At 42.9% G+C, this 25,401-nt stretch overlaps 1 protein-coding gene across 7 annotated transcripts in view; it reads left to right on the forward strand.

Moving 5' to 3' along the window:
* Nucleotides 1-25,401, forward strand: part of TLE4 (TLE family member 4, transcriptional corepressor) — a 137,133-nt gene that overhangs the window by 106,383 nt on the left and 5,349 nt on the right. For all 7 annotated transcript variants that reach the window (XM_072959644.1, XM_072959645.1, XM_072959650.1 and 4 more), the window contains 8 exons: nt 10,758-10,877; nt 11,844-11,897; nt 12,391-12,543; nt 13,717-13,849; nt 14,190-14,383; nt 14,880-14,956; nt 23,137-23,386; nt 24,442-24,689. In XM_072959644.1, the coding sequence (XP_072815745.1) occupies nt 10,758-10,877; nt 11,844-11,897; nt 12,391-12,543; nt 13,717-13,849; nt 14,190-14,383; nt 14,880-14,956; nt 23,137-23,386; nt 24,442-24,689 (1,229 nt within the window). The remainder of the gene's footprint in view (nt 1-10,757; nt 10,878-11,843; nt 11,898-12,390; nt 12,544-13,716; nt 13,850-14,189; nt 14,384-14,879; nt 14,957-23,136; nt 23,387-24,441; nt 24,690-25,401) is intronic.

A 25,401-nucleotide genomic window follows, 5' to 3' on the forward strand; every position in this document is an offset into this window, starting at 1 on the left:
ATGACAGTTGATTAATCCCCTGCTCCTGGACTCTCCTGTGCACACTAGGTTGTGGGATCTCTTGCACCTAGATTCCTGCGCACTAGGTGCTTACAGACCAAAGGACTAGCAAGATGATAGGCGGCTGGCTGTGTTAGCAGAGGGCTGTCCCAAGATGGGATTTGTGTGCACATGTGAAGAGACAGGAGGGACACTCATACCACAAAAGTCACTCATTCCTTCAGCAAAAACTGTCTGGACTCTCCTTACAAGAGTGCAGGATTCCTTCATGCCATTTTTAGTATTAAATAGCAAAAGCACACTGCCGAGCTAAATAAAGTTCTTCCTTTTTAATACAGTGGTGATTGATCACATGGTGTTCCCCTCATTTCTCAGGGTGGTGAGGCAGAGTATTTTCTTCCGGTGTGTCTTCCGTGTGCTGCTGTTACCGCACCATGTAGCTCGATGCCAAATTGCAGTTGGCTCCGTTCAGTTCTGTTTACCCGAGTAACGCTGTAGTGATTAAATGTCACTGGGTACACTGAGTATACAAAAGTAATTAACCTAAAAGGACATGTTAGAATAAGGGTCAACAACCTCTTTAGCCCTTAGTGCTACTGGGAAGACTAAGTATTGACAGAGATACTTCTGGCCGGGCAGGCGGGGCGGGGAGGGGAGGGGAGGGAAGGGAAGGGAGGGGAGGGGGCCAGACAGGAGAGAGGAAAGGTCAGCCGCAGCTGCGGAGCTGTACGCACAGTTGTCAGGGGTGGCAGGCTGACAGCTCTGAGAGTTTTCTGTAGTTCCCCTATAGTTTAGCTCTCTGACCTCTGATCATTTGAGGAGGGTGCGGGCTGCGATTAGATCCTGACCTGACTCTCAGCCTTGGTTAGTGGAATGCTGTGTCCTGGTTAGTCCAGAGTAATCTTGGCTCACGCGTGGTGAATCAGCCTGTTCTTGCAGCGTTTTTATGTGTTTGGTCAGTCCTTGCATTTTTAAATCTAGTTGTCAAACAAAAGCTGCTCCGTGAAATCAATTCTTTGGACCGATTTGAAATTGTGTCTCTTATGTATCTGTGTCTCATTTGTTTTCATTCCTCAGTATACTGAAGTCACTTTCTTAAACTGATTGGTATTAATGCTTTATGTTGCTTTACGTACTAAAAATCTACGTAAAACTCTAGTCATCTATGCCTTAAAAATCTATGTAAAGCTTTTTCTTTTTCTTTTTCTTTTTTTTTAAGTATTATATCTGTCTGCCCTATATTTGGCTTTTTCTTTCATCGCCTGTGTGTGGTGACTTACTCTCTAGGAAAAAAAATGGAAGTACTTTTTTCCTTTGCCACAGCCTCCTTGGGAGATAAGCATTTCAAAGAGATCTCCAGGGATCTCTGTTCTCTAAATGAGCAGCCGCAGAAAGAACTGCTGATGCCTGCATTCTTCACGTGGTGGGTCTGACAGGCAGGGTTCATTTAGAGCCTTTTCAGTGGTCAGACTTGAGTGAGATCGTTTCTCCCTGTTCGCATTCAGCTGATGAGTACATGATGGGAGACAAAGAAGAGGGGAACCAGCTGAAGAATGTCTCCCTCATGCTGAAGAGGTAGCTAGCTCTTCTGGAATAAGAAAAATTGGTGGCCTTGATACATTTATGCAACAACAAATATTTATTCCTTGGGTGCCCCGCCCAGGGGTCAAACCTCATGCTGACCCACACTCTTGATCGGTCAGGGAGCAAACAGGGAAAAGGCACCACCTTTGACCATATTCTCTACCTGGCACCATTGTGACCTTTGTTTCAGTTTTATTTTTTGTGCTGCTTCCTCTTGCTGTTATTTTAGCGTAGTTCTGAAAATTGTCTCATCAGTATGTTGCTTTCCAAATTACCACTTGTGAAGCCTGCCTCCCTCCTTTGGTTGTACCTTCTGCATGCGCTTGCACCCCTCCTCCCCCCACCACCGATACCCTTCTGACTAAGACAGTCATTGTATTGAGTGCTGAAAATACAAGAAATAAGGCCCAATTGTATATGCATTTTAGGAATGGGAATCTCTATCCTCAAGAAAATGAAAATAATAATAAAAAAAAGGGAACAAGTAAGACATGCATGAGTGTTGGTGCATGAACAGTTTAGGTTTTGTGTTCATTCATTTGTTCAGCAGCCCAAGTACATGGTCCCTGCCTTCATGGAACTTTTTAGTCAAGTAGAAGAGACAACCAAATAGTCATAATAATGGCCATGACACAAATGCGAGGAAGAAAGTAAAAGGGACTGTGATACAGATTTCCAGGAGGGATCACCTTGGATAGCATGGCCAACAACACCTTTCTGAGAAGGTGGCATTTAAGCTGAGACATAAAAGGTGAAAAGATGCTAGCTGCTCAGAGGCTGGGGAGGAGAGTTCTTGGTAGAAGCCGGCACTGAGGGATGAAAGAGTATGGTGTACCCAGCTCTCTGAGAAAGAGACTGTCAACTGAGATTGGAGATGGTAGGCAGCAGCCAGATCAGGCCTGTACTTCTGTGAAGCTCCAGATGCTTGTGTGAATTGGTGTTGATTCCTGTTGGGACTTTACAAAGTTTTAAACCTGTGTTACCTAATATGGTAGCCAAAAGCCATATGTGGTTACTGAACACCAGAAATGTGGACAGTTCAAGTTGATACGTGTTATAAGTGTAAAATGCACACCAGATTTTAAAGACCTAGTTCTTAAAAAAAAAATGTTTCATTAATAATTTTGATGCTGATTATATGTTAACATATTTTGGACATATACATGATTTAAATTAATTGGACCTGTTTATTTTTAATTTTTTTTAAAAATATACTAGAAAAAATTTAAATACATATATGGCTCTCATTATATTTGTCAGTTCAGTTCTGGAGTATAACTCAGTTTGATATTTTAATGAAGGACGTTAGGACCATATTGGCTAAGTGATCACTAAAAACTATTTTGCCCTTCAGAGATGTTATGAAGAAGACCTGGAGTTTGAGATTCTGATTAGCAACCCTAAGACTGTTAGGAAGACTACCTTTAAATTGTTACAGTGTCATTTCCTCTCTGTTCCTGCTGAATTACCCTCTGATATTATATAGAATATATTTGCATACATAATACATAAGACTATATATGAGGCACTGTGGAGTTAACACTCTTTGGAAGAAGAAAATGTTTAGCCTTTCAAATAGATTAAAACAGTTTACTGGAAAAAACAGCAACATGAAAAGATTTTCTTTTCCAATAAATTTTAATAGTTACTAAAATGAGAGTTCTGGTCCATTAAGATACAGCTTGCCAAGTCTTAAAGCTGAGTCACTTTTTTCTCTGAGCACCTACCCTACTTCAGCTTCTTTCAAAGCAGCTGTTAGAAGTGTGTTGATATTTTCATTCAAGAACAGAGCACAATACAAGAATGAGTCTAAAGCCAATTCACCTTCCCAGAAAATGCAGGAAGGAAATTTTTGCTTGCCCCAACCACCCCCACCCCCACCTTTGTTTTTAGGGCAATCAGACTCATATCCCACATCATATTTGTCAATAAGACTTAGTAACATTGATTATAAGGCAGTGGGGGGATGATGATTTAGGATATATTTTATATCTTCTTTCAGAAGAAGGTGGCAGGTGCACGTGACTCTAATTTACTTAGTGACTGCCTATAAGTTTTGTAGCATCTGTATTAGGGGAAGGAAATTCTTGTTGGACGACAAATGCACATAGCAATGTTAGGTCTTGCAAACTTTGAGGCAGTCCATTGCATTGAAGAACATGAAATGGCTTTTGGGGGTGATTAGACAGTTTAAAAGATGTTAAGTGATTTCTGTGCAATATTTGTGTGTACTTCGCCATTTTTATTACAGTTTCTGGGAGACTGTTAATACTATACTCTAATAATCAGGAGTGAGATTACGTGATTTATTCAGCCTGTGCTTTGGGCTCTCCATCAGTGGTCATGGGATGTACTTGTCCCCTCTCATTCCCCCAGTTGCTTCCTCATTTGACCCACAGTTTGGACCACATGCAGACAGTGGCTCTCAGGAGAGTGAAGCCAAGGGGCCTATATAAGAATCAAAGCTGTATCTTTGGTGTCGAAGTCTCATGTTCCAGCAGTTCAGCTCACCAGCTAAAGTAATTGTATTTAATGAAATTTCTGGGGTGGAGCCAACAGCTTTATTCCAGGAAGAGGAAATAACAGTCAAGAAACCCCAAGAGGACATTAAGATAATGTTCTAATTTAAAATCAATTTTATTGATACTTTATAAATTATTATGGCATTTTACCCCGACCATGTAATACGTAATGCCTTGGAAACAAAACGTGAATGACTAAATATTGCAGTGCTATTGTATTCTACTGCATGAAGGAAAAAAATATGTAGGACTTTTGTGTATTCTAAGTATTTTTAATTCATACAGCCCTACTGGAGGGCATGGTGTGTATTTCATTCATCTTTGTATTTTGTACTTAGTGGTATTCAGTAAATACTTGCTGAATGAGTCCATAAATGGACTAAGATTGTGTGGTGGTTTCCACATTAGCCGAAGAGGTATAGATAGCTCTTCATGATGCTACAGACTGTGCACCACAACATGCACTTTCCTCTAGTCCTCCCTTCTAAGGAGGTATTCCTATTATCCTCGTTTTACCTACTGGAGAAATGGAAGCTTGAAAAGGTTCATTCACTTGGCAAATGGTACAGCCCGGTCTTGAACCCAGGGCTGTTTGACTCAAGTACCCATAGCATGACCATTGTGGATACTGCCTCTCTTCCTTAATTGTTCCACTGGTTTAATGGGATTTTGGTCATCTGCAAAATAAGTTTATCTTGAACCGAGCTTCTTGTACAAGGAGAGAAGCAGAAAGGCAAAGACAATAAAAGACCATTTTAAAGAACATGTTGTTCACAAAATGTTGTAGAAGGTGAAACATTTATTAAGAACAGACTCATTACTTTATATGGAGATTATATTAAATCTTGTTTTAACAAGGGCAGGCCTTCAGAAAGTCCTAGTCATTTTTGAAGGTGAATTTTGATTTATGTTAATTTGAAAAAAGCAAGTTCTGTGAGGGTTATATACAGATTGTGTTTTCAATGACTTCCTTAATCAAGCAGTTTATAAAAAATAAAAGTCTTACTGTAATGAGTAGTAAACTGACAACCAGTGACTGGCTCAGAGCCCTACCATGTACAGGTTTTTCACCACCAGCATGCTATAAATTTAAGCTAATGTGCATAAATTTGCATGCACTATGAGTCAGTATGTAAGATGTGTGCATTTTGACCAAGTAATTTTCATTCTGAAGTTTTTATATTTAATTTTTCCCATTTGAGGATTATTTTCTCCATCTCCCTTGGTTATTTCCTTATAAATGAGATAATAAATGTTGAAATGTTTTATTAGTAAAAAGGACTCTATGATCAGGGAATAGAAACATTTTGTGGGATACTGTATAATAAAATCTCAATCAGAAACGGCCTGGGATATAGTACTGTTACTTTGGTATAGAGGTTTATTTACGATACCATCCTTACACTTCAGAACTTGTTGAAAGCGTTTCGTAACCTGGGAATGCTCTGAGGTCTCATGACCGTAACTGACTCTGGGTGGCTAGGATCGCAGGGCTTCTCCTGGAGGCCCTTCTGCTTGGAAAGAGGGATAGGCTGAGTCCCTGCTGGTCTCGAGCAGCGCCAATGTCACCAGTATCCAATTCTGTTCTAGACAGCGATCTTTTGCAGAGGAAGTGATGATTGAGGACTTTGGTCATGGCATCAATAGTCAGCAGGGCTCTGGGCCCGCCTTCTCCGTTGTCCCCGCACCCACTGCCATAAACAAACTCTCCCTGAATTGTCCGGGACCCAAACTAATTCCTGTCATGAAAGAACTACAGTCATGGTAGCAGTATATGCATTTTCTAAACCAGACTGGTTTTAAAAGAAGGGAAACTTTGGACAACAGATGTAAAGTGGGGACAAGCCAGGACTTGCAGTCACCTTAGCCAGATTTTCGTGGTGCCCTCTGCCCTGACATTCTCCTCTTTATCTGTTTGAAAACAGATTCACCCTTTGGTGCCAAGGAGATGGGGTGTTTGAAGGCCATAGCAGTTGAGCAGACAAACCATAACAAATGAGGGTTTTTTTAGAATTTTTGATCATGGTTGTCCACTCGACCTTTTGCGTATTCTTTCTGGTGGGAACCTTGTAAGTGGGCAGGGACATCTGAGCACTGCACCTGTGCTAACAGAAAGCAGAATTAGCTTGATGTGCATTTGAAATTGACTTAGTCCATCGTGGAGGTGGTATTTATAATCCTGCCTGCAGTATTGAACCAAAACCTTAATTGTTGAAAGGAGACGTGTTTTGCTTTATAGCAGCCTATTGAAACCCCATCATTATGGGCCATCTGAATATCTCTGCTGAAAGACAGTGCCACCCAAATGCCTAGAATAGTCCTTACATAAAGCTTAAAAGAGAAGATCCACACTAGCTCTGTAGTAAATAGAGGGCAGCACTCAGTCACAGTGCTGAGGCGCTGTTACTGGGACTGTGCCTTGTACTTTATGTGGCTTCTTTCACTTAGTCCTCAAAGCAGCCCAGCTGAGGGAGTGGGTGGGGTTTTAACTACAGACTACAGACTGACGGAGACTAAGCAACATCCCCAAGGCTATGCAGCTATTAAATGGAAGACTCTAGACTCAAATCCAGGCAGTCTGACTCCAGAGAGGCTTGCCTGCTAGTAAAATCTGTGCTACCCGTTATTAAAATTAACTAATTATAACAATGCTACCTCTTTTGGGATGGGGAATACTTTGTAGAACTCTTTCTCATACAAAGTCATCTTTGATCTTGAGGTGGCTAAGGAGTCAAGGTATAGGGGCAGGGCCTCCCCTGTAGATTGCTGGAGGGCTTTGGTTACAGCATCAGTAAAGGGTCTTAGAGGACTCTGAGCCTGCTTCCTCTGTCCTCCCCGCCCCCACTGCCATAAACAACTCCCCGTGAATGTCCCTCCCCCAGATTAAGTTCTGTACTCAATGAAGTACATTTAAAGGAGCAGCTTTACGGCAGACTTAGTTGATAGCGTAGGTCAAATCCCGGTTGGATTTCAAACTAGGATCTAAAATTTTTCTCATTTTGAGATAGTATGATATAATATTGGGAACAACTGACTTTAAAACGTATCTTTTACTACCAAAGCAATTAGGATTTTCATATAATAAGACATTTTTATTATTTTTTTCTTGTTAAACCATTCACTTTTAAGGTATTTTGTCCTCACCAGATTTGGCCACTGCTTTCTGATTGTGACTCATTGTTCGTAACACATTTGATGGTATATTTATATGATCAAACTGTAATGAGAAAGATTTATGTTTAATGTTTCTAAATTTGGAGATTTATACAGAGTCATAATGCAAGCTGCAGTAAGTTTCTTATGTTGTAAATTAGAAAAATGTCTAACCTACCTAAGCTTTTAAAATAACAATAGAGAAATAAAAATAAGCTTTTCTTGTAAAAGTGTGACTTTGTCTTCATCAGTATTTACTTAATTCCTCTGATTCACGTGCCCAGCAAAGATCCAAATGGCCTTCCAGTGGCAGAATGGTGGACTTGTAAGATTCATGATGAGAGTCTGTGCCAAGTCCAATTTGACTCTAGAGCAATTATGTTATTAGAACATTGCTGATTGCTCCAGTGCCTATTGTACAGCTTAACCTTTAAATGCTAGTGATAATTAACTACTTTATCATTCTACCAGGAACTTTCAACATCTGACTCTGTTCTACAGTAAAATTCACAAAATACTGCCCACAGCGCCTGAAATAGCCAGTTTTTTATTTATTCATGTATGCCAATAAGTAACTATAAAGATGTAAGTAAAGCATTACCATTTATTATTAGTATTAACTTTTAAAAAAGTATTTTTTTCATTGTTCAGAAATCAGTTTTTCCTGTTGGACAGGTTTAGAAATAATGTTCAGTATAGTATTAAGATCAAAAGGCTCAGATAGTTGTTAATCTTGCACACGTGCACTCAGTTTTTCTTTTTGTAAAACACCAAATTAGTAGGATGAAAGCATGTAGAAGAAGGTAAAGGAGTCGGTAAAGAAGGGGCAGAGCTGCCATATTGCCAGTGCCCTTGCCCCAGAAACCCAGAGACTCGAGTGAGGACTGGCCTTGTCAACAAACAGCTATAAATCGATGGAGAGTGTTGCATTCATTGGGTGAACAGAATGTTAAAGGAACAAAGAGAGATGAGTGATTAATTCTGCCTGACACTGTCTGAGTGAGCTTTGAAAGGTGACGTTAGAGCTGGTTCTCAAGAATGAGGAAGATTTCAAAAGGGAGATACTGAGGGAAAGGGTAACCGAGGGAAAAAGGCTACTGATGCAATGAAAGTAGATGGAGCACTGGGGAGCCACAAGCCCATAGCTCTGAGATCAGGCGGGGCCCTGGATTGGGGCAGGGAGTGAAGGGCTTTGGAAATCAGCTATACTCAAAAGTTTGGACTTTTTTTTTTCTATGGATGGTGGGAAACCTTTTTGTCATTTTAAAGGAAGGATGAGAAGTGGTTGAATCTCTGGGAAATGAATCCCAGAAGTGTGGAGGATAGAGACCAGAGAGAGGAAAAACTAGATACGCGGTTCTGGCATTAAATACGGGAGGTAGTGACTCACAGAGGATGTGTGTATACATGATTCCAATGGAGTAATGGTCAGAAAAATGTGATTGCGTTGGGTCATGGTGTGAAAGCAAAGCAGAAGCGTTGAACTGAGTCCTGTGGCCTGGGAATGAGAATTGGAACTCAGTGGAGATCTGGGGAAGTCAAGAGAAGTCCACTTTTTAAAATCGTTTGGCTTCTGATGTTTAGTTTCAGTCTTTCGCTAATGAATAATGCCTGCCATCTTTCCTGCCACCAAACCTGAAAGTGAATGTTCGATAGTTGCAGGGTTGGTGCATACAGGTGGAGTCATCTTATAAAATCTTGAGAGGGACTGACACAGGAAGGAGAGTTTAGAGCTCTCCAGCCCTTGTGAGTGGGAGCCCGCTCACTGCACCTTCTCGTCCTCCTCCCCCTCCAAGCTCCTGCCCTGCGCCCCTGCTTTTGGAGCCAGTGGTAAAGTTGCCATCACCACAGCTGACCACTAGGGGAGTGATCTCTTGGTAGCGATACTAACCAAGGCATGGAAAAAGTCTACTGGTTTTCTTCTAACAACAGGCTTTGAAAGTTCAGTCACAAAAGAGAGTGTGGCCTTATTGATTCAGTGGCAGTAAAACAGAACATAGAGCCCAAAGTTCTGGATATCACACTGCCTTCCATAGTTACTTACAAGGCTCTTGTAAATTTTGGTGCATCTTTATGAATGTTAATTATTGCTAACAGACTACATAAAGGGGAAAATACACGGAGTTAATTTTATATAAAGTAAATGATGTATATAAAGAGTTAAGTTATAAATGAGGAAGAACTTTACTGAACAGTTTTCTGAATTGATTTGGATGCCAGGCAAAGAGTGGTGGTGATTCTTTGTTCTTCCCAGGGCTTTTTTTTTTCTTTTCTCCAAGTTTTCTTTCCTCTGCCCTCCAAGAGCAGCCTTTTCTCACCCCGACTGGGCTAATTTAGTCCTGGGGGTTCCTGCCCTAGCGCCCTGCTGGGGCCTTGGCTCCTTGGGCCTTTGCAGTCCTCCCTCAGCAGGTCAGCCCTGCTCTCAGTCCTGCCCCCTCTCTTACACCTCACCTTTATTTGGAGCTTCTGTTTGGTCTGTCTGGGACTGAGTCATCAGCCAGTTTTAAGGGCATTTCCAGTGTTTATCAATGCTTTCTTTGCTTAAAACCATGGATGAAGAAGTAGTCATACCATCTACTTGTGGCCAGTAACCACCTGTCCCTAATGGCAGACAGACTCGTTCTCTGTGCTTCAGACCTTGTCAGCGGTGTTTGTTTCCTGTGTGTGGTGCTGCTCCAGTTGAGAACTCTCAGGAGTGGCCTGAGCCCATACAGATTGCCCGCAGTGTGATCCCCAGAGGGAGGGACCATCTTTCTCCATTCCTTGTCCTAGTGGGGTTCCTGGATTTCCAGAAATTAAAAAGGGAGCAGGATCATGAAAACTCTAGCAGTGAGAAGAGGAATGAAGTGCATTTTTGCAGGTGCCGTTGTGTTGTTGTTGTTTTACCTGCCATCCTCTTCTCCCAGGCCCTCATTTTCGAGACTAAGCAAAATTCTGTAAATATGGCCTTTGTGTCACATGATCACCATATCTGGGTGCTTAAATCCCCAAAGAGTACCTCACCTTTTTTTAAATTGAAGAATTACTAATTATCTCTCAGGCCAGACTCTATTCAGTTTCTCTGTAGAGGCTTCAGATCCTGGCTTCCCATTAGCCAGCAGATTTGGAGGTAAAAAAAAAAAAAAAGCCAGTCTTTTCTTCCTCCTCTTTCTCTTGTGTCTGCTTCCTTCCTCAACATGGTATAAACTTCTCCTTTAGACCAAAACCCCCTCTGCCTTTTGCGTTTGCACTATTGCCTGTCTCCCTTTGTATTCCTTGACTCCCTTTGTCCTGTCTCTACTGTCTTGTTCTTTCCTTTTCCCCCTTTTCTTTTTCTCCTGTTTTTCTCTCTGTACCTCTGTTCTCTTTCACTTTGTCCCCCTCTCCTGTCTTCTTTAACATCTCTGAGTGTGTACCAGTGAACGAAAAGGAAATACAGCCTCATGTGATTTAAAAAAAAAAAATCGTATCATTAAATGGCTGACCGTTTCTCAACCCCACTTGCCTTTCTCATTCCAGAGCTCTTCGGTCTCCCCGTCAGCCAGTTTCCGAGGAGCTGAGAAGCACAGAAACTCCACAGACTACTCCTCTGACAGCAAAAAGCAGAAAACCGAGGAAAAGGAGATCGCAGCTCGTTATGTATGTTCACTCACCTTTGCTTCCGGGGAGGCCGTTGACATTGCTTTCTCATTAGCAGCTTTTTACCCACTTACTATGACCAGCCAAAACTAGAACTTAAGACGACAAATCCAAGGAGAGAAAAGTAGTTATTGCAGTTCTAGCTGTGTCTCAATTGCCTGAAGCCTGTGTATGTGTGGTGAGTGCACGTGTCTATGTGAGCCGGGAAATGGTGCTTTGTCTGGCTCCGATAGAAGACCTGGGCCTTCTGTATTACTTCTGTGGATGTACTTGCTTCCCTCTGTAAGTTTCAGGGGGGTCGGATTTTTTGTGGTCTGCTAGAAACGTTAAGGAAAATTGTAAAATCATAGAAAACCTGTTAAAATGTCTACATGGCCTCCCGTGCTGAGGAATGTAGCCAGTTGCGTGCATATAAGTTACAGAGGCGTCCAGATGTGTCCCAAGCATGGGTTGAAGCTCATTTTCCTTCAGTGGCTGGTTCTGCAGGTCACTCAGTGAAGGGAGCAAGCTGGGCAGGGTTCCCTGGTGTGGACGTGAGCAGGCTCCGCTCTGCTTCCTGCGGGGGGCCCTACAAGACTGCAGGCCTCGAAAAAGCTGAAATCTTGACTGAACATGTGAAACCTCTCAACTTTAAAATTGTGGTTACTTATCCAGTTTTTTAAAAAATCCTGCCAGAACAAATCCTGGCCATCTGTAGACTGGATTATGTAGCCTTGGCGTGCTAGTTTGCAGCTGATACACTAGAGGAGCAAGGAAGCCATAAGATGGAATCATCACATTACCTACCTCGTAACATCATCATTAAGGAACACAGTTCATTGTAGAGTGTTTTTAGCACTGTTTGGTGCAGTTCATTTTTATAAAACGTGGAGACTTAGCTAGGGTAAATCTGGCTGCTTTTTTTTTTTTTTTTTTTTTTTTTTTTTTGCTGGGGGAGGAGATAATGCTTCTCAATTGTCAATGCAGGACAGCGATGGTGAGAAGAGTGATGACAACTTGGTGGTTGACGTTTCCAATGAGGTATGTTTGTGGCTCATTTAACCTCCTGCTCTTAACCCAGTTTTAACAGTGACTAGTGTCCAAACAATTAGTGTCCACAAAGTTTTCTTAATTTCTAAAGGGACCTACATTTTATCTCCCTGAAAAATTTATGTATTAATGATCATTTTTAAATTGCTCTTGTTTTCTATGAAGTGCAAGTGTGTTTGTTACCACCATAAATGCACACCAGACATCTGTGGTCAGCCTACATGTCTCATTGACAAGTGACTTGCAGATCTGTAGAGTTTTGATTTTTGTTTCTGTTTTAAAGAAATACTATAAATATTGTAGTATTTTCATTGACCTCGATACTGAACATTTTCTTCAGCAATTCGATGAGTCTCACTATCTATTCCAGAACATTTTTCACTTCTAAGCTATTGAAGACTTTCAGCTAGAAACGTCCACACCAAGTACTCTGGCATTGTGCATGCACTGTGCTGCGTTTAATACCCTCGGTGTTCCTTTGTAGGATCCTTCTTCCCCTCGAGGGAGCCCAGCACATTCCCCGAGAGAGAATGGCCTGGACAAGACACGCCTGCTCAAGAAAGACGCCCCAATCAGTCCAGCCTCAATCGCATCCTCCAGCAGTACTCCTTCCTCCAAATCCAAAGAACTTAGCCTTGTAAGCAGTTTGTCACCATCCTTCTTAAGTGTTTCCTGTTTCAGGATGGTTAGATTTAATTATTTTTAAAATTTGGTATTTTCCTATAGGACTTTTATTTCCAAATATATGTGTATATTCAGTATTCAAGTTTAATTGACAAATGTAGTTTGGGAACAGAATGGGTTCACTGACTTGTCGATGATGGATGTTTGTTTTATGAGTCTTTTTACAAGTAGGGGAGGGATATGGGGAAATTGAGTGAAATGTGTCTCAGCGAAGATGAAGAAATACACACTGGGGTTACAGAGATGGTTTTGTCACCTGTGGTTTATGGTAAATTTAGTTTTTGGCTTGGATATGATTTTGTTTGAATTACCAAGCTGTATATGACTGCAGTAATTTTCCCTTGCTATCTAGAAAGTAATCTGTCATTTATAAAAGTCTACCTTGACTCACACCACAAATCACAAATGCGAAAATGAAACTGCAAGTCAGGGTAATCTTTCCTATACCCCCTTCTTCTGTGACTGTGTAGTTAATTGCATTTTTATGTCATGTGTCTTCCTTTTTCCTCACTAGTTATTTCCTTGTAACATAACATTTTTTTTTTAAATTCAGTTTCAAGTAACCTTTTGAATCCATAGCTGAAGGAAAGGAAATCCCTCAATTTGTCTGCAAATTAGGGGGATGCACCTGGCACAGGGCTGGATGAAGGTTTTTTTGGTTGCTTTCTCTCAGCCTTCTGGTCTTCTTGTAATGGCACCTCTGTGCTGATCTCTGTGCTGATTCAGGCTTGGATGTTTTTTAATGGGACCTGTTAACCAGAGAGCCTCTTGTAACACGAACAGTACACCAGGAACCCAATGCAAACCACTCAGTCTTAAATCAAAGCAGCCAGCAAGTGACCGGTCACATCAGGACATCACGATTTGTCAGCCTCTGTCTGACTCAGACCAGTTTCCTGGAAATGGTCTCCTCTGCCCCAAATTCAGCTTCGATTTATGTTCTCCTGAACATTGGTTTTGTGGTCTCAGGGAACTCTCGTTTCTTTGTTAGCTTCTTTAAACTAATGAAGGCCAAGCTGAAGAATCTTTTCCATGTCTTTTTCCTTTCCTTCACCTTTTAAAATATTTAACATCATGGTTAAAACTGTGTTCTAATTACCAATGTATTCATTACATCTCTTGTTAGAATGAAAAATCTACCACTCCTGTGTCCAAGTCCAATACCCCTACTCCCCGCACCGATGCTCCCACCCCAGGCAGTAATTCCACTCCCGGACTGAGGCCTGTCCCCGGAAAACCACCAGGAGTTGACCCCTTGGGTTCGTAAGAAAAACGTTTCTCTATGCATTTATGCTTTTTGTTTTTAAAGAAATTAAAGAGTGCAATACATGGAAAGGACTAATGACCAGCATTGAGTAAATGGCTGTTAAGAGTTATTTAATGTGAACCAAGTGCCTGGCACTTAGATCCGACACATAGTGGGTGTTCAGTAAAGCAAGGTGAATGCGTGAACCTTGATGAAGGCTTGAGTGACTTTTGAGAATGTTAAAATCAGCTTATTTAAATTATGGATTCTATTTTTTAACGCATAAAAGAACGTCTTACGTATTCTTTTCCTGTGTCCTTGGTTTTTCTCCTTCCTTCTGTTTTGGTCTGTAGCCTCAAGCCTGAGGACCCCCATGGCAGTACCCTGTCCGTATCCAGCCCCGTTTGGCATCGTGCCCCACGCCGGAATGAACGGGGAGCTGACCAGCCCCGGGGCGGCCTACGCGGGGCTGCACAACATCTCCCCGCAGATGAGTGCGGCTGCGGCTGCCGCGGCTGCGGCCGCCGCCTACGGCAGGTCCCCGGTGGTACGTCTGTGGGCTCTTACGGAGTACAAGTGTTTCAGGGCTCAGAGGATTGGCATACATATTTTTTTGAAGGTAGTTTATATAATTTGAGTATTCATCCGAGGAACCTGTACGTATTTACAAATTAAACTACGTGCAATTATATTGTGAGATTTATTTTCTTTGTAAGGTGAGGGAATTTTTAAATTTTATATTCCTTTTTTAAAAAAAATTAAACCTACAGAAGTAGAACAAATAATATAATAAATATAACAAATCCTTTACTTCCATCATGAACTTCGATAATTCTAATTTTTTGTGTGTGTGTTCCAGCCCCAAATATGACCATTAAATCATAAACATCTTACCATTTCATAAATAATTACTTCAGTATGTATCACTAACATCCAATTTTTAGAAGATCTATTTTCTTAGAATTTAGAAAGATACTGAATAGGAGGAAGTGAGGTAATATAACTACGTTTGTTTTCGTTGTTTTGCTTGGGAAAAATTTTAGGTTGGATTTGATCCACACCATCACATGCGTGTGCCAGCAATACCTCCAAACCTGACAGGCATTCCAGGAGGAAAACCGTGAGTACCTACCTCAGTGCCCCGTGCTCACTGTGTGTCTGGGCTCTCCCTGCCCCTTTAGGCTCTGAGCACTGCCAGACAGTGTTGGCAAGTTCTTGTGGCTTGTGTTTTGTTTCCTTGCAAAGTATTTTTCATTTTCTCTTAGCACAAGAAAAAAGGTAATGAGGTGGGGTTTTGTATTTTCAGTTTAAAATCTTGAGCCTCTAATATGGAAATGTATACTGCTGAGGCATCGCCAGCAGTCAGGTCTTCTCTATATCCGATGTCAAGGCAATTCTTTTGTTGCCTAGAAAAAAAAGAAAAAAGTCTTATGTGCAAACCCAGATGCTCAAAATTTGAACAAGTTAGGAAAAGACGTGCCAAACTTCAAAGGCTGAGAAGAAAGAAGTGTGATCTTATGCTTGATTGTTTCTGGAAAAGGTGGCTTGCTCAAAAGGTTGGCTTCTTGTCCTGTGAGCTGAGTATTTGGAGTCTCTGTGTTCAGTCCCCACGAGCTATGAAGGTAAAACACACATGTCAGTTGTTCCAGCCTCTTCTAGTGCATCCTAATCTCTCACCATGTGTCACTCCATATCCTTCATTTCAATGCAGTGCACCTTTTTATTACTACCTGTGCACAGTTGTCTTTGTTCTTTGCCTTCCTCTTCACAGTTGGCATTCACAAGATCTGCTTGTTCAGCAAATGACTGCATGAAAGTATGCACCCATCTTTCCCTTCCCTGACCTCCCATTGCTGATTTATTCACTGCTGAATACCCAAGCACTTGCTTGTCACCCTGTTCTTTCCCCCCATGCTACCTGCCCCACAGTGTTAATCATGCCTGACCTTGACATTTCTTTCACTTTCCACCTAATGCATCGTATTCTTGGTTCTTCCTTCTGTAACGTCTGTACAGACTCTACCCTAAACTTCCCTGTTGCATCAAACACAATACTGGCTCCATAGCCAAGTTGCTTCGTAAATATTTGACTGATTAATAAGGGAGACAAGGCAAATTAGACTTTGAGTTCCTTGAGAGTTGAAGGTATATCAATTACCATAAAATTCTGTGTACTTGTGTGTGTTCTGCAAATAGTTGTTGACTGACTGACAAGTCTTGTTGACCAAGGACCCTGATGTGTTTGAAGGTGAAAGTTTGGTCTATTTCAAGCAGTGACTAAATAACAAGGTCATAAGATTAATCAAATAAGTGAATACGTACCAGTTGCATATGAACCTGTGGGGATGGAGAGGTTCCTGGAGGGAAGGGGTACTGTCCCTGTTTCAGGTGCTGTGTGGTTCCCACTTGTGGACTGGCAGCTGCACCCATGACTGTAGTGTAGCCACCACCAGATGAGGTGGTGCTTCTCTGCTGCTGCCCACAGGTCACGGAGGGTGTGAGTGTGTTAGGTGTATCTGAGGAAGCAAGCATAGTCTTGGCTTGGGGGTTTGAGCCAGTTGAACCAGTGTAGAATCACTGCTGGTCTGATTCAGGAGGTACTTCTGAGCCTTGAGCTGGGCTTCCTTCCTTCCCCCAGGCTCAACGCTCAGTGTTATAAAACTGAGATCCTTTTAGGAGGGTGGATGGGTTGGAGGATGGTTGAGAATTTTTGTTCCTGGAGTGATGGAGTCATACCTAACACAATTGGCAAGTGACATCAGGAATCCCAAAGAGAGCTCGGTGTGTTCAACAGAGTATGAATTCCAGAGTGTGACAGATCCAGGTTTGAATTCTGAATCTGCCTATTGACACTGGGAAGAGAGTGACTTTATGCCTAGTTTCTTAACTTCCTGAGCTTCAGTTGGCTCATCTTTAAGACAGGGCTGGCACCTCCCTGACAAGGAGGCCATGAGGATGAGATAAGATAATGTAGTATGAGTTTAGTGCCATGTTTGGTATATAGCGGCTATTCAGTCAACTGCAGCGTCATTTCCCCTTGAGCTTTGCCTGGGTGATTATCGGTTTTTCAGTTGCTTATGTAATAAAACGTCGTGAGGGGCAGAGATGGCCCAAGAAGATTAGATTGAGTAAATGAGACTCCCTGTTCCTGTCATTGATGTGTCTTTAACAGGGCACCAGGACATAAATTCACACTCACTTACGCATATAGCAAGAAATATTTACAGACTTTTGCAGAAGAAATGATTATATGATTATGTGGCTCTCCAGATCATTAGATATAGAGCTTTGAAACTTTGCCTTGTGCATATTTTTCAAAAGAAAAACTATTTTTTTGTGCTAGAACATAAAACATAAGTCACCTAAAAGCCTCTCACCACACACACAAAGTAACTGCCTTTCTCCAGAAAGACTTTAAACTGTTGTGCATCTGTGTCCTAATAATTTTTGCAGTGTAATTGCTAGATACTATCAAAAGTTATAATTAAATGCATGTTCCAAATTAATGAATAAAATAGCATTTATGTGATAATTCATATTGGGTCCTTTTACTTATTCTGGTGAATTAGCAAAGGTTCCACTCAATAAGTAACTGGAATGACAACATAGTTTATTTTCAACATAAGCCAAAAGTGGGCTTTTCCCTTCACCTGCTACTTAAATGAGACTTCTATAAATAGTGTAAAACTATTCGATTAAAACCATTGCACTAATTACATTATGGGAAATGGCATGTGAATTCAGCTGTACCAAAAGATCTCAGGTTTATGGGTTTTAGGCTGCTCACAATTTAGAAATTCTTCTCTTTGTTGTATTTATTTTTATAAAGCAAGACTGTTCATAATAGGAACCATTCCTGACACACAGTAAAGCCCCGAGTACTTGTTGGCCGGCTCACCTGCTAATGGATTCATATGCTACTTGAACCTAGTTTTCTATCCTCCTTCATGAAGTACAACAGCCAGACCTTTAACTGTGGATTCAAGGTCTAGTTCCATTTTGTGAGACACTGGAAACTTGGGGAAGGTGTTGTGAAGCATGACACTGATGAGCATGCTGTCACGGAACGGGGCCTCTTAGGGAAGTGAGGTAGAGGTGGGACGGCCAGGAACCTCTGAAATATGCTGGCTTTTCATTGACAGATGATGATCCAAAGAAGATAGCAACATGAATAACATATTTTAAAAACAGGTGTCTGGGTTGTTTGGATTATGGTTCGGTCAGAAAGTCCAAACTTCCATTCTCTTCACCATCTCCCTTGGAGACCACTCTCAGCTCTCAGTAGCTTCACCTGCTGCCTGCGCGCGCGTGCGTGTATGTGTTGAGAGAATTCAGGTTACTGTGTTTCCCTGGGTCCCCGCACCTGCTCCTTCCAGCCCTGCATTTTTAGTTATTTGCTGGACATCTCAGCTAGGTATCTTGAGTGTGTATTACTTGCACTACAAATCTGTCATATTGACAAAGTGCTTCCCCAGACTAGATTTTCCTCCCAATTTGCCCATTTTTCAGTAACTACAAGTACTCTGTTCCTTGTTCCCTGAGCTTATTAGAAACTCAGTTATTATCAGCTCTTTGCTCACATCTCATTAAGTCCTACAGAATTTATATCCACTGTTACTTGCAGTGTGTTGTCCTTTTCCTTGCCTAGTTCAGGTCCCCTATCGCCTCCCACCTAGATTATTGGAATAGTTGTCTCTTATTCCTCCTATCCATTGTACTTCTTGCTGCCAGATTTATTCTGTGAATGGCTTTGCCCTGATAATGTGCCTCCCACTTCTCTCCCTAAAAGAAAACTCCTCAGTAAATTCTGTTTGTGAAATACTCAGGCTGGCCTTCTTTTATATATATATATAAAATAAATTTTTATATATAAAATTTTACTTATATATATATTTTGTTTATATATATTTTTTATTTATATATATATATATATATATATATATATATATACACACACACACATACATATATATATATAAAATTAGGCTGTGCTTGGGCCAGCTCCTTCAGCCACCTACTGTGTTGGGTCATTGTTAACTAAATGAATTTCTGGATTAAAGCCACGCCAGGACTTTCATTTCACCTCATCCTTGTAGAACTGTTCCCACCACCACCTAGAATGGTTTTTCCATCTTCCTCCCTGATGAAATCCTTCCATTCCCTAAAACCCATTTACAGTGCCATGTCCCTCATGAAACAAAAGCTCTGTTTTGCTTTTTGAACCACCACAGAACTTCACACTTGCCCTCCTGCACCTGGGGTTGTAGTCACTGCTGTACTTGTCTCCTCATGCTTCCTAGATGACAAGCCGCTGCTGGGCAAGGCCAGTGCCTTACTTGATTTTGTGTCCTCAGCATGACGTCTGTGTCAGGATATTTGGATAAAGGGGTAGTGATCATTTAACTGGATAGAAAAAGAGTAGTTTTTCAAGCCTGGGTTTCTCTGCTTCCTAGAAAGTTTATCTTTCATCACACATTCCAGTACTCCTTGCTAGCTTCACACCAGAGAGTTTGTTGAAATCTAATAATAAGTATGTACTAGAGCTTTACTTTTTCTAGTCTTGACTGTCTTATTAATAGTAACCAGCAGGCTACATTATATCCTTAATGTAAGTAGGCTTTTGAAACTCTACTTAATAAGGGAGTTCCAGGAACATAGTAGGTGCTCATGGAGTGGCTGTTGTCGAGTTGAAGAATGTCATACTGAAAATCTCAAAAGAAATTGTGTGCCTGGTTTCTTAACTACTAAATTCTCAAGACTCTTTAAAAACCACTTAGTTATTCTAGCAGGGAGAGAAGGGATGTCTTTTCAAGCAGATTATCATTAAGAATGTATAGCACCATCTCTAAACTTGGAATAATCTTCCCTTTTCTTTCTTTAACATTGAGTCTTCATGACCTCTTAATTGCTAAATCAATTAGCCTTTGTCTCCATCCTCATCCTTCAGAATCTCAAGACTTTTTCTACGGGTATTACTGCCTTCCTCTCCACACCTGAACTGACAGCTGGCTCTCTCCCGAGGGGACCCCTCACCTGCAGCCCTCCAGGGGATGCCCTTTCCTTTGTTTCACGTCAGTGGTCCTCAGAGCCAGGCTGATAAAGGCTGTGGTTGACACCCTCCCTGCCCCCTGCTCCATTCCAGTCTCTTCCAGAACTGTTCATTCTACCTCTTTATGAAAACCCATCCCCTTTCAGGCTTATGCCCTTGGACTCTACCTCTTGTTCTACCTTGATGGGAGATTTCTCAATTAATTAAAGATTGACCCTTGCCTTGGAGTCTTCCTCCACTATGAGCCTGACGTCATCCTGGGTGTCACAGGTATTCACTAGGCCAGCCCCCCAGTAACCTCTTCTCAGGGCTTGGACCATCTGTTGAACTTCTGCCTTTCTGACTTCAGTTACCTACTTGGAGACTCAGAGAGAAGACCTTGTCATCATCCTCACTGTGTCACCCCTAGAATCCACACATGCCATCCAGTACAGACTTCTCTGCCTCTGCCCAAAGCCAAAGAAATCTTTTGAATTGCAGATCGGTTCTCAGCTGTCTTGCTGTCTGTCAGGCCCTAGCTACCAGCTTCTCCCTTAGGTTAGTGCTCTGGCCCCCTGACTAGTTTGCCTTCTGCCATTCCACCACTTACAACCCATTCTTCACCCAGCAACTGAAACGACCCTTTGAAAACATTAACTGAATCATACCACTCCTGTACACAAGTCTCCAGCGACTTCCCATTCTGTGCAGAATAGTCACCCTCACTTCTCATCCAGCCTGTGAGGCCCTCCTCAGCACGGCGCTGCCCGTCGCCTCAGCCCGTCACTCTCCGCTCTGCGCACTGGCCTTCTCACCTGATTCCTCTTCAAGGACTTCACGTTTGCTGTTCCTCCACCTGGCACATTCCCCTCCCTGGACACGCAAGCCTGGACCCTGCCTTCAGGTCTCAGCATGTCCGCCATCTCAGACCTCACTGGGCACCGTTAGTCTCTTCTGTCTGAGACAGAAGTGTGTGTGTGTGTGTGTGTGAGAGAGAGACAGACAGACAGAGGTGGCATTTACTGCCATCTGAGGTTATTTCTTCATCTGCTTATATATTATCTCTTTTCCCTTCTAGGATGCAGGCTCTGAAGGATAGGGACTTGTCTATCTTGTTTACCTCTGGTACCTGACAGTGCCTGGCATACAATAGGCATTTAATACCTATTTTCTGACTGAATATATAGTAAGCACTCTGTCTCCCTCTGGCCTTCGATTTACTCTGGCTCCTCCTCCTCGTACCACCTTCCTTTCTCTGCCAAGGTAGTTGATCCCGACTCTTTTACAATGCGGCCCCGATGCCATTTTCCTTGTCATCACTCTGTCAGATTCCCAGAGTACGTGGCATGTCTGTTGTTCGTAACACTGACCACCTGAAATTTTAATATTTATATATTTGCATATCTCACTAATGAATCAGCCCACCCACCACCTGTCCCCTGCCCCTCACGCCGCACTTTTAGGAGAACAGGGGACATGTGGATTTTTTCTCTCTGTCGCACCCCCAGGTGCTTCGCGCACTGAGATACCCACGAAATACGTGTTTGACCACGCTCCCCGCTTTCCACGCTACCGTCTCTCCTGCAGTTCTCTGGCTGCTCTTGCTGCAGGTTCCCTGAATGTAGGCGTTTTCTTAAGTTCTGCATCTCAGCTACTCGCAGCATAATCTGCTCTAGGAGTATTCTTTCTGCTCTTTTAGCTTCAACTGTCACTTCTTTGTGGATGAGTACACACTGATCTCTCTATCCTGACCTCTCCTGAATCACCGTGCTCAACTTCCGGTTGGGCTCTTTGGGTTCTCACCTGCCCTCAAGTTGAAGAAAACTGAACCATTTACCTCCCCACACGTGTGCCCTTCTGTTGTGCTTCCCTGCCACCTTCACTGATGTATTGTGCTCCACCTAGTCACCTGGGCTCCAAGCCTGAGAGCCCTCCCCAACATCACCTTCTCCCAGGCCACACATCCAGCGTGTCTCCAAGTTCTATTGATCTGATCAAAGAGATAAATGTATTGTCTTCCTAGCGTCCCACCGCCCTCCCCCTCAGCCGTCTGACTGACTGCTTTCCTTCCACTGCCCAGTTCTAACCCAGTCTCTGTATGGTCTACAGAGTCCTCTACCTCCACTATCTGGTCCCTGCATCTTCCACAGCCACGAGGTTTGCTTCCTCCTTTGTGGGGACGTTCAGAATGTTGTGATGATGTCCCCTCAGCAATGGGCTGAATTTTGATGAGCGTGGTTAGCCTGTAGATTTTTGCATTAAGGAACCATAAACTGCTTTGAGTCTAACACTTCCCGAAAAGGTCCAAGCTTCTGTCCTTTGCATACCCACAAATGCTTTCCCTTGGTATGTCTTTTATAAACGCCCTCCTGTAAGCAGAGCACATTCTAAAGCTCCATGCCAAAGAAAGTGACGTCATTTCCAAAGTGGGCTGTTGCCCGTGATGTTCCCCAGGACGGGCCCCGCTCCCTCCCACCCAGCACTGACATCTCCTCCTTCAGGAACCTAACATGCATCATAACAGCCTCACTTGTCTGTTCCCTGACTTCAGTATCTTAAAAAAACATGTGTCTGTTGAGAGAAATGCTCTAACTTCAGTTGCATTTTAGAACCAAATGCTTTCACAACTGTAGGGTTTTCCCTAGAAATGAACTGGAGCTGGAGCTACTGAGGTGGGCCTCTGGGCCAGTCACACAGGAGGCTTTTTTAGGTTCTAACTCCATCTGGAATTACTAGAATTTGTTACTGTCAAGTCTGATAGGACTTTATCCAGAATTTTTTTTTTTATTTTCAGTGGCTCATATGCCATTTCACTATCTAGGCCTAGAGACTCTTAATTCCTTAAAACTTGATAATTTTAGCTTACTGATTTCCGTTAGTAAGTCACTTGATTGGAGTGATGCAATCTATAGGCTAAATCTCATCATAGGCTTCTGAATCCCCTGAAGTAGAAAACAATGTAAGTTTGTAGAGTGCCCTGAAGGAGTAGTTACTCTGCTGGGCATTGGCTGTCTTATAATTCTCTGAAAAGTGCATCTAAGGTTCAAAGAGGCTGCGTGACTACTGATGTCACACAGCAGCTAGTGAAAATCTGACCATAGATTGAGCTCTGTGACTGAAGGTTATGCTCTCTCCACCATATTCAGTAAATTTGACTAATTTTGCAAATCATAAGCAGTGCTGAAAATGTTTTATTTCTTATCTCATTACAGTGATCAGTTAATTAATATTTTTGACATTTCCCTTTTCCTGTCTTCTCTCCACTGTTTTAGAGCGTACTCCTTCCACGTCACTGCAGATGGTCAGATGCAGCCTGTCCCTTTCCCCCCCGACGCCCTCATCGGCCCCGGCATCCCCCGACACGCTCGCCAGATCAACACCCTGAACCACGGGGAGGTGGTGTGCGCCGTGACCATCAGCAACCCCACGAGACACGTGTACACGGGAGGGAAGGGCTGCGTCAAGGTCTGGGACATCAGCCACCCCGGCAACAAGAGCCCTGTCTCTCAGCTCGACTGTCTGGTGAGCGAACATGGATGAATGTGGCTTAAACCTTCGTTCAGGAAAAGGGACCTGGATGTGCCGGCAACACACAGTATTGACCCCACGTGGGTAGTTGTCTTCAGTGGTTTGTGGTCTTTCACTTGGCGATTTAGAGCGCTGGTGAGGTGTGTCTTCTCTCAGTCACCTAAGGTAGACTTAGCCGGTTCTGCATGTTTTCATTGACCCAGTTGGGTGCATGGAAGCAGGCAGACCACTTGTTTTCCTATCTGATCAAGGAGTTTAAGAAAACCAGGAGCCCCCAATGGTTTCTGTGAGAGTGCACCCAAGTGTCATCGTCTGTCACGTTGCAAGACAAGAGTAGCTTAATACTTCACGTGGCCAACGTTAGACACCCGTTAGCTGTGTCATAGGTCCTTGAGTTATTTAGGAAATTTCAGTTTGATTTTCTTCCTTAGACCAGCAGTAGGATTTTTGCGGCAGCATGGCCCTAGGTCAGTTTAACGTAATTGCACAAGATCCCCATAACCTTGTGAGCTGGGAGGAAGCTGTTGTTTTCTGTCACTTAATTCTCCCTGATCAAGTCCTGCCTCTGGGTGATGCTGCTTAATCGACCCACCATATCCTTTAGCCACGTAGAGTGGAGCCAGGCGACAGGAAGGGACCGCAGGTCTCTCACCCCCTGACACTTTCTTGGCAGCAGAAGCAGGGCCTTTCACCAGCTGCGTCGAGTATACCCGGTTCCCAGGCGTGGCCACCGCAGGACTGTGGGGGCTGCCGCGTCTGTGGGAGTCTGTGTGTGCAGTGACTTAGGCGGTGGTGGGAGTGGGCCTAGGTCTTTCCATTTTCATGCTAATTAAGATTAAATATCTCGGTACTAAATTTTGTAGATCAAGTTTAAGTACTTCCTTAATTTCATGTAATTTACTAGCATTAATCCACTTTATCATTGTCATAAGTGAAAATGGCTCATTAAAACCAGGAGGGAACACAATACTTTTATGGATTTCTGCTCTCATGTTAATGCTGTTTTCCTTTCCTCATGAGTAACCTCTTGATGGTTTTTGTCTCTGTAGAACAGGGATAACTACATTCGTTCCTGCCGATTGCTCCCTGATGGTCGCACCCTAATTGTGGGAGGGGAAGCCAGCACTCTGTCCATCTGGGACCTGGCGGCTCCCACCCCACGCATCAAGGCAGAGCTCACGTCCTCGGCCCCCGCCTGCTACGCCCTGGCCATCAGCCCCGACTCCAAGGTCTGCTTCTCGTGCTGCAGCGACGGCAACATCGCCGTGTGGGACCTGCACAACCAGACGCTGGTGAGGTGGGTCCGCAGGTCCCTAACCAGGGCAGCTGTGTTTACTGTGCTGTCCTCATGAGCCATGTGTCTTCTTAAAAAGATAAAACGTAATTATCTTACTAAAAATTGTTAAGAATAGGGCCATTTTAAGATACTGTAAAATCTTATTTTCTGCACCATTCAAACTTTTTCAGATAAAGAGCTGTTTTCTTTTTTCTTCTTTTTTTAAAATTATACTAAGCATCACCAATTCAGGGTTTTAAAATAGGAGGTCAGTGTTACATAATTAATGCACATCAGGTACCCAGAACCTCATGAGCTCATTAGACATCTGTAATAGGCTGTCTGTGCTAACAAGCATCGTTATCAATAGACACTCGTTGAGAGGATTCACTCTGCAGGGCACTATCCAGGGTACCGTGTGTATCTGACACATTCTTTCCTTCAACAAATAATCATCAAGCTCCTATCCTGGGCCCAGGCATTGTGTTAGGTGCACCTCACCCCGCGTTGGTCTAGATGATCTACAGTCCCACGTCTCAGGATGGATAGGCGTAACTGTCTCTTGAGAAGTGAGGTTGAGATTGTATAGGATTGGCATTGATAGGAACAGCCCTGAAACACGTGTGTCTCCAGATGTCAGCACTTGAGGGAGCAGGAAGCAGGAGGTGTAAGCTGCTGAAGGGTGTGAGGAGGTTGTCATCGAGCCCAGCTCCAAGTCCAGGGGGGCGGGAGG

Source organism: Vicugna pacos, chromosome 4 (assembly GCF_048564905.1).
Source record: "Vicugna pacos chromosome 4, VicPac4, whole genome shotgun sequence".
Taxonomy (NCBI): domain Eukaryota; kingdom Metazoa; phylum Chordata; class Mammalia; order Artiodactyla; family Camelidae; genus Vicugna; species Vicugna pacos.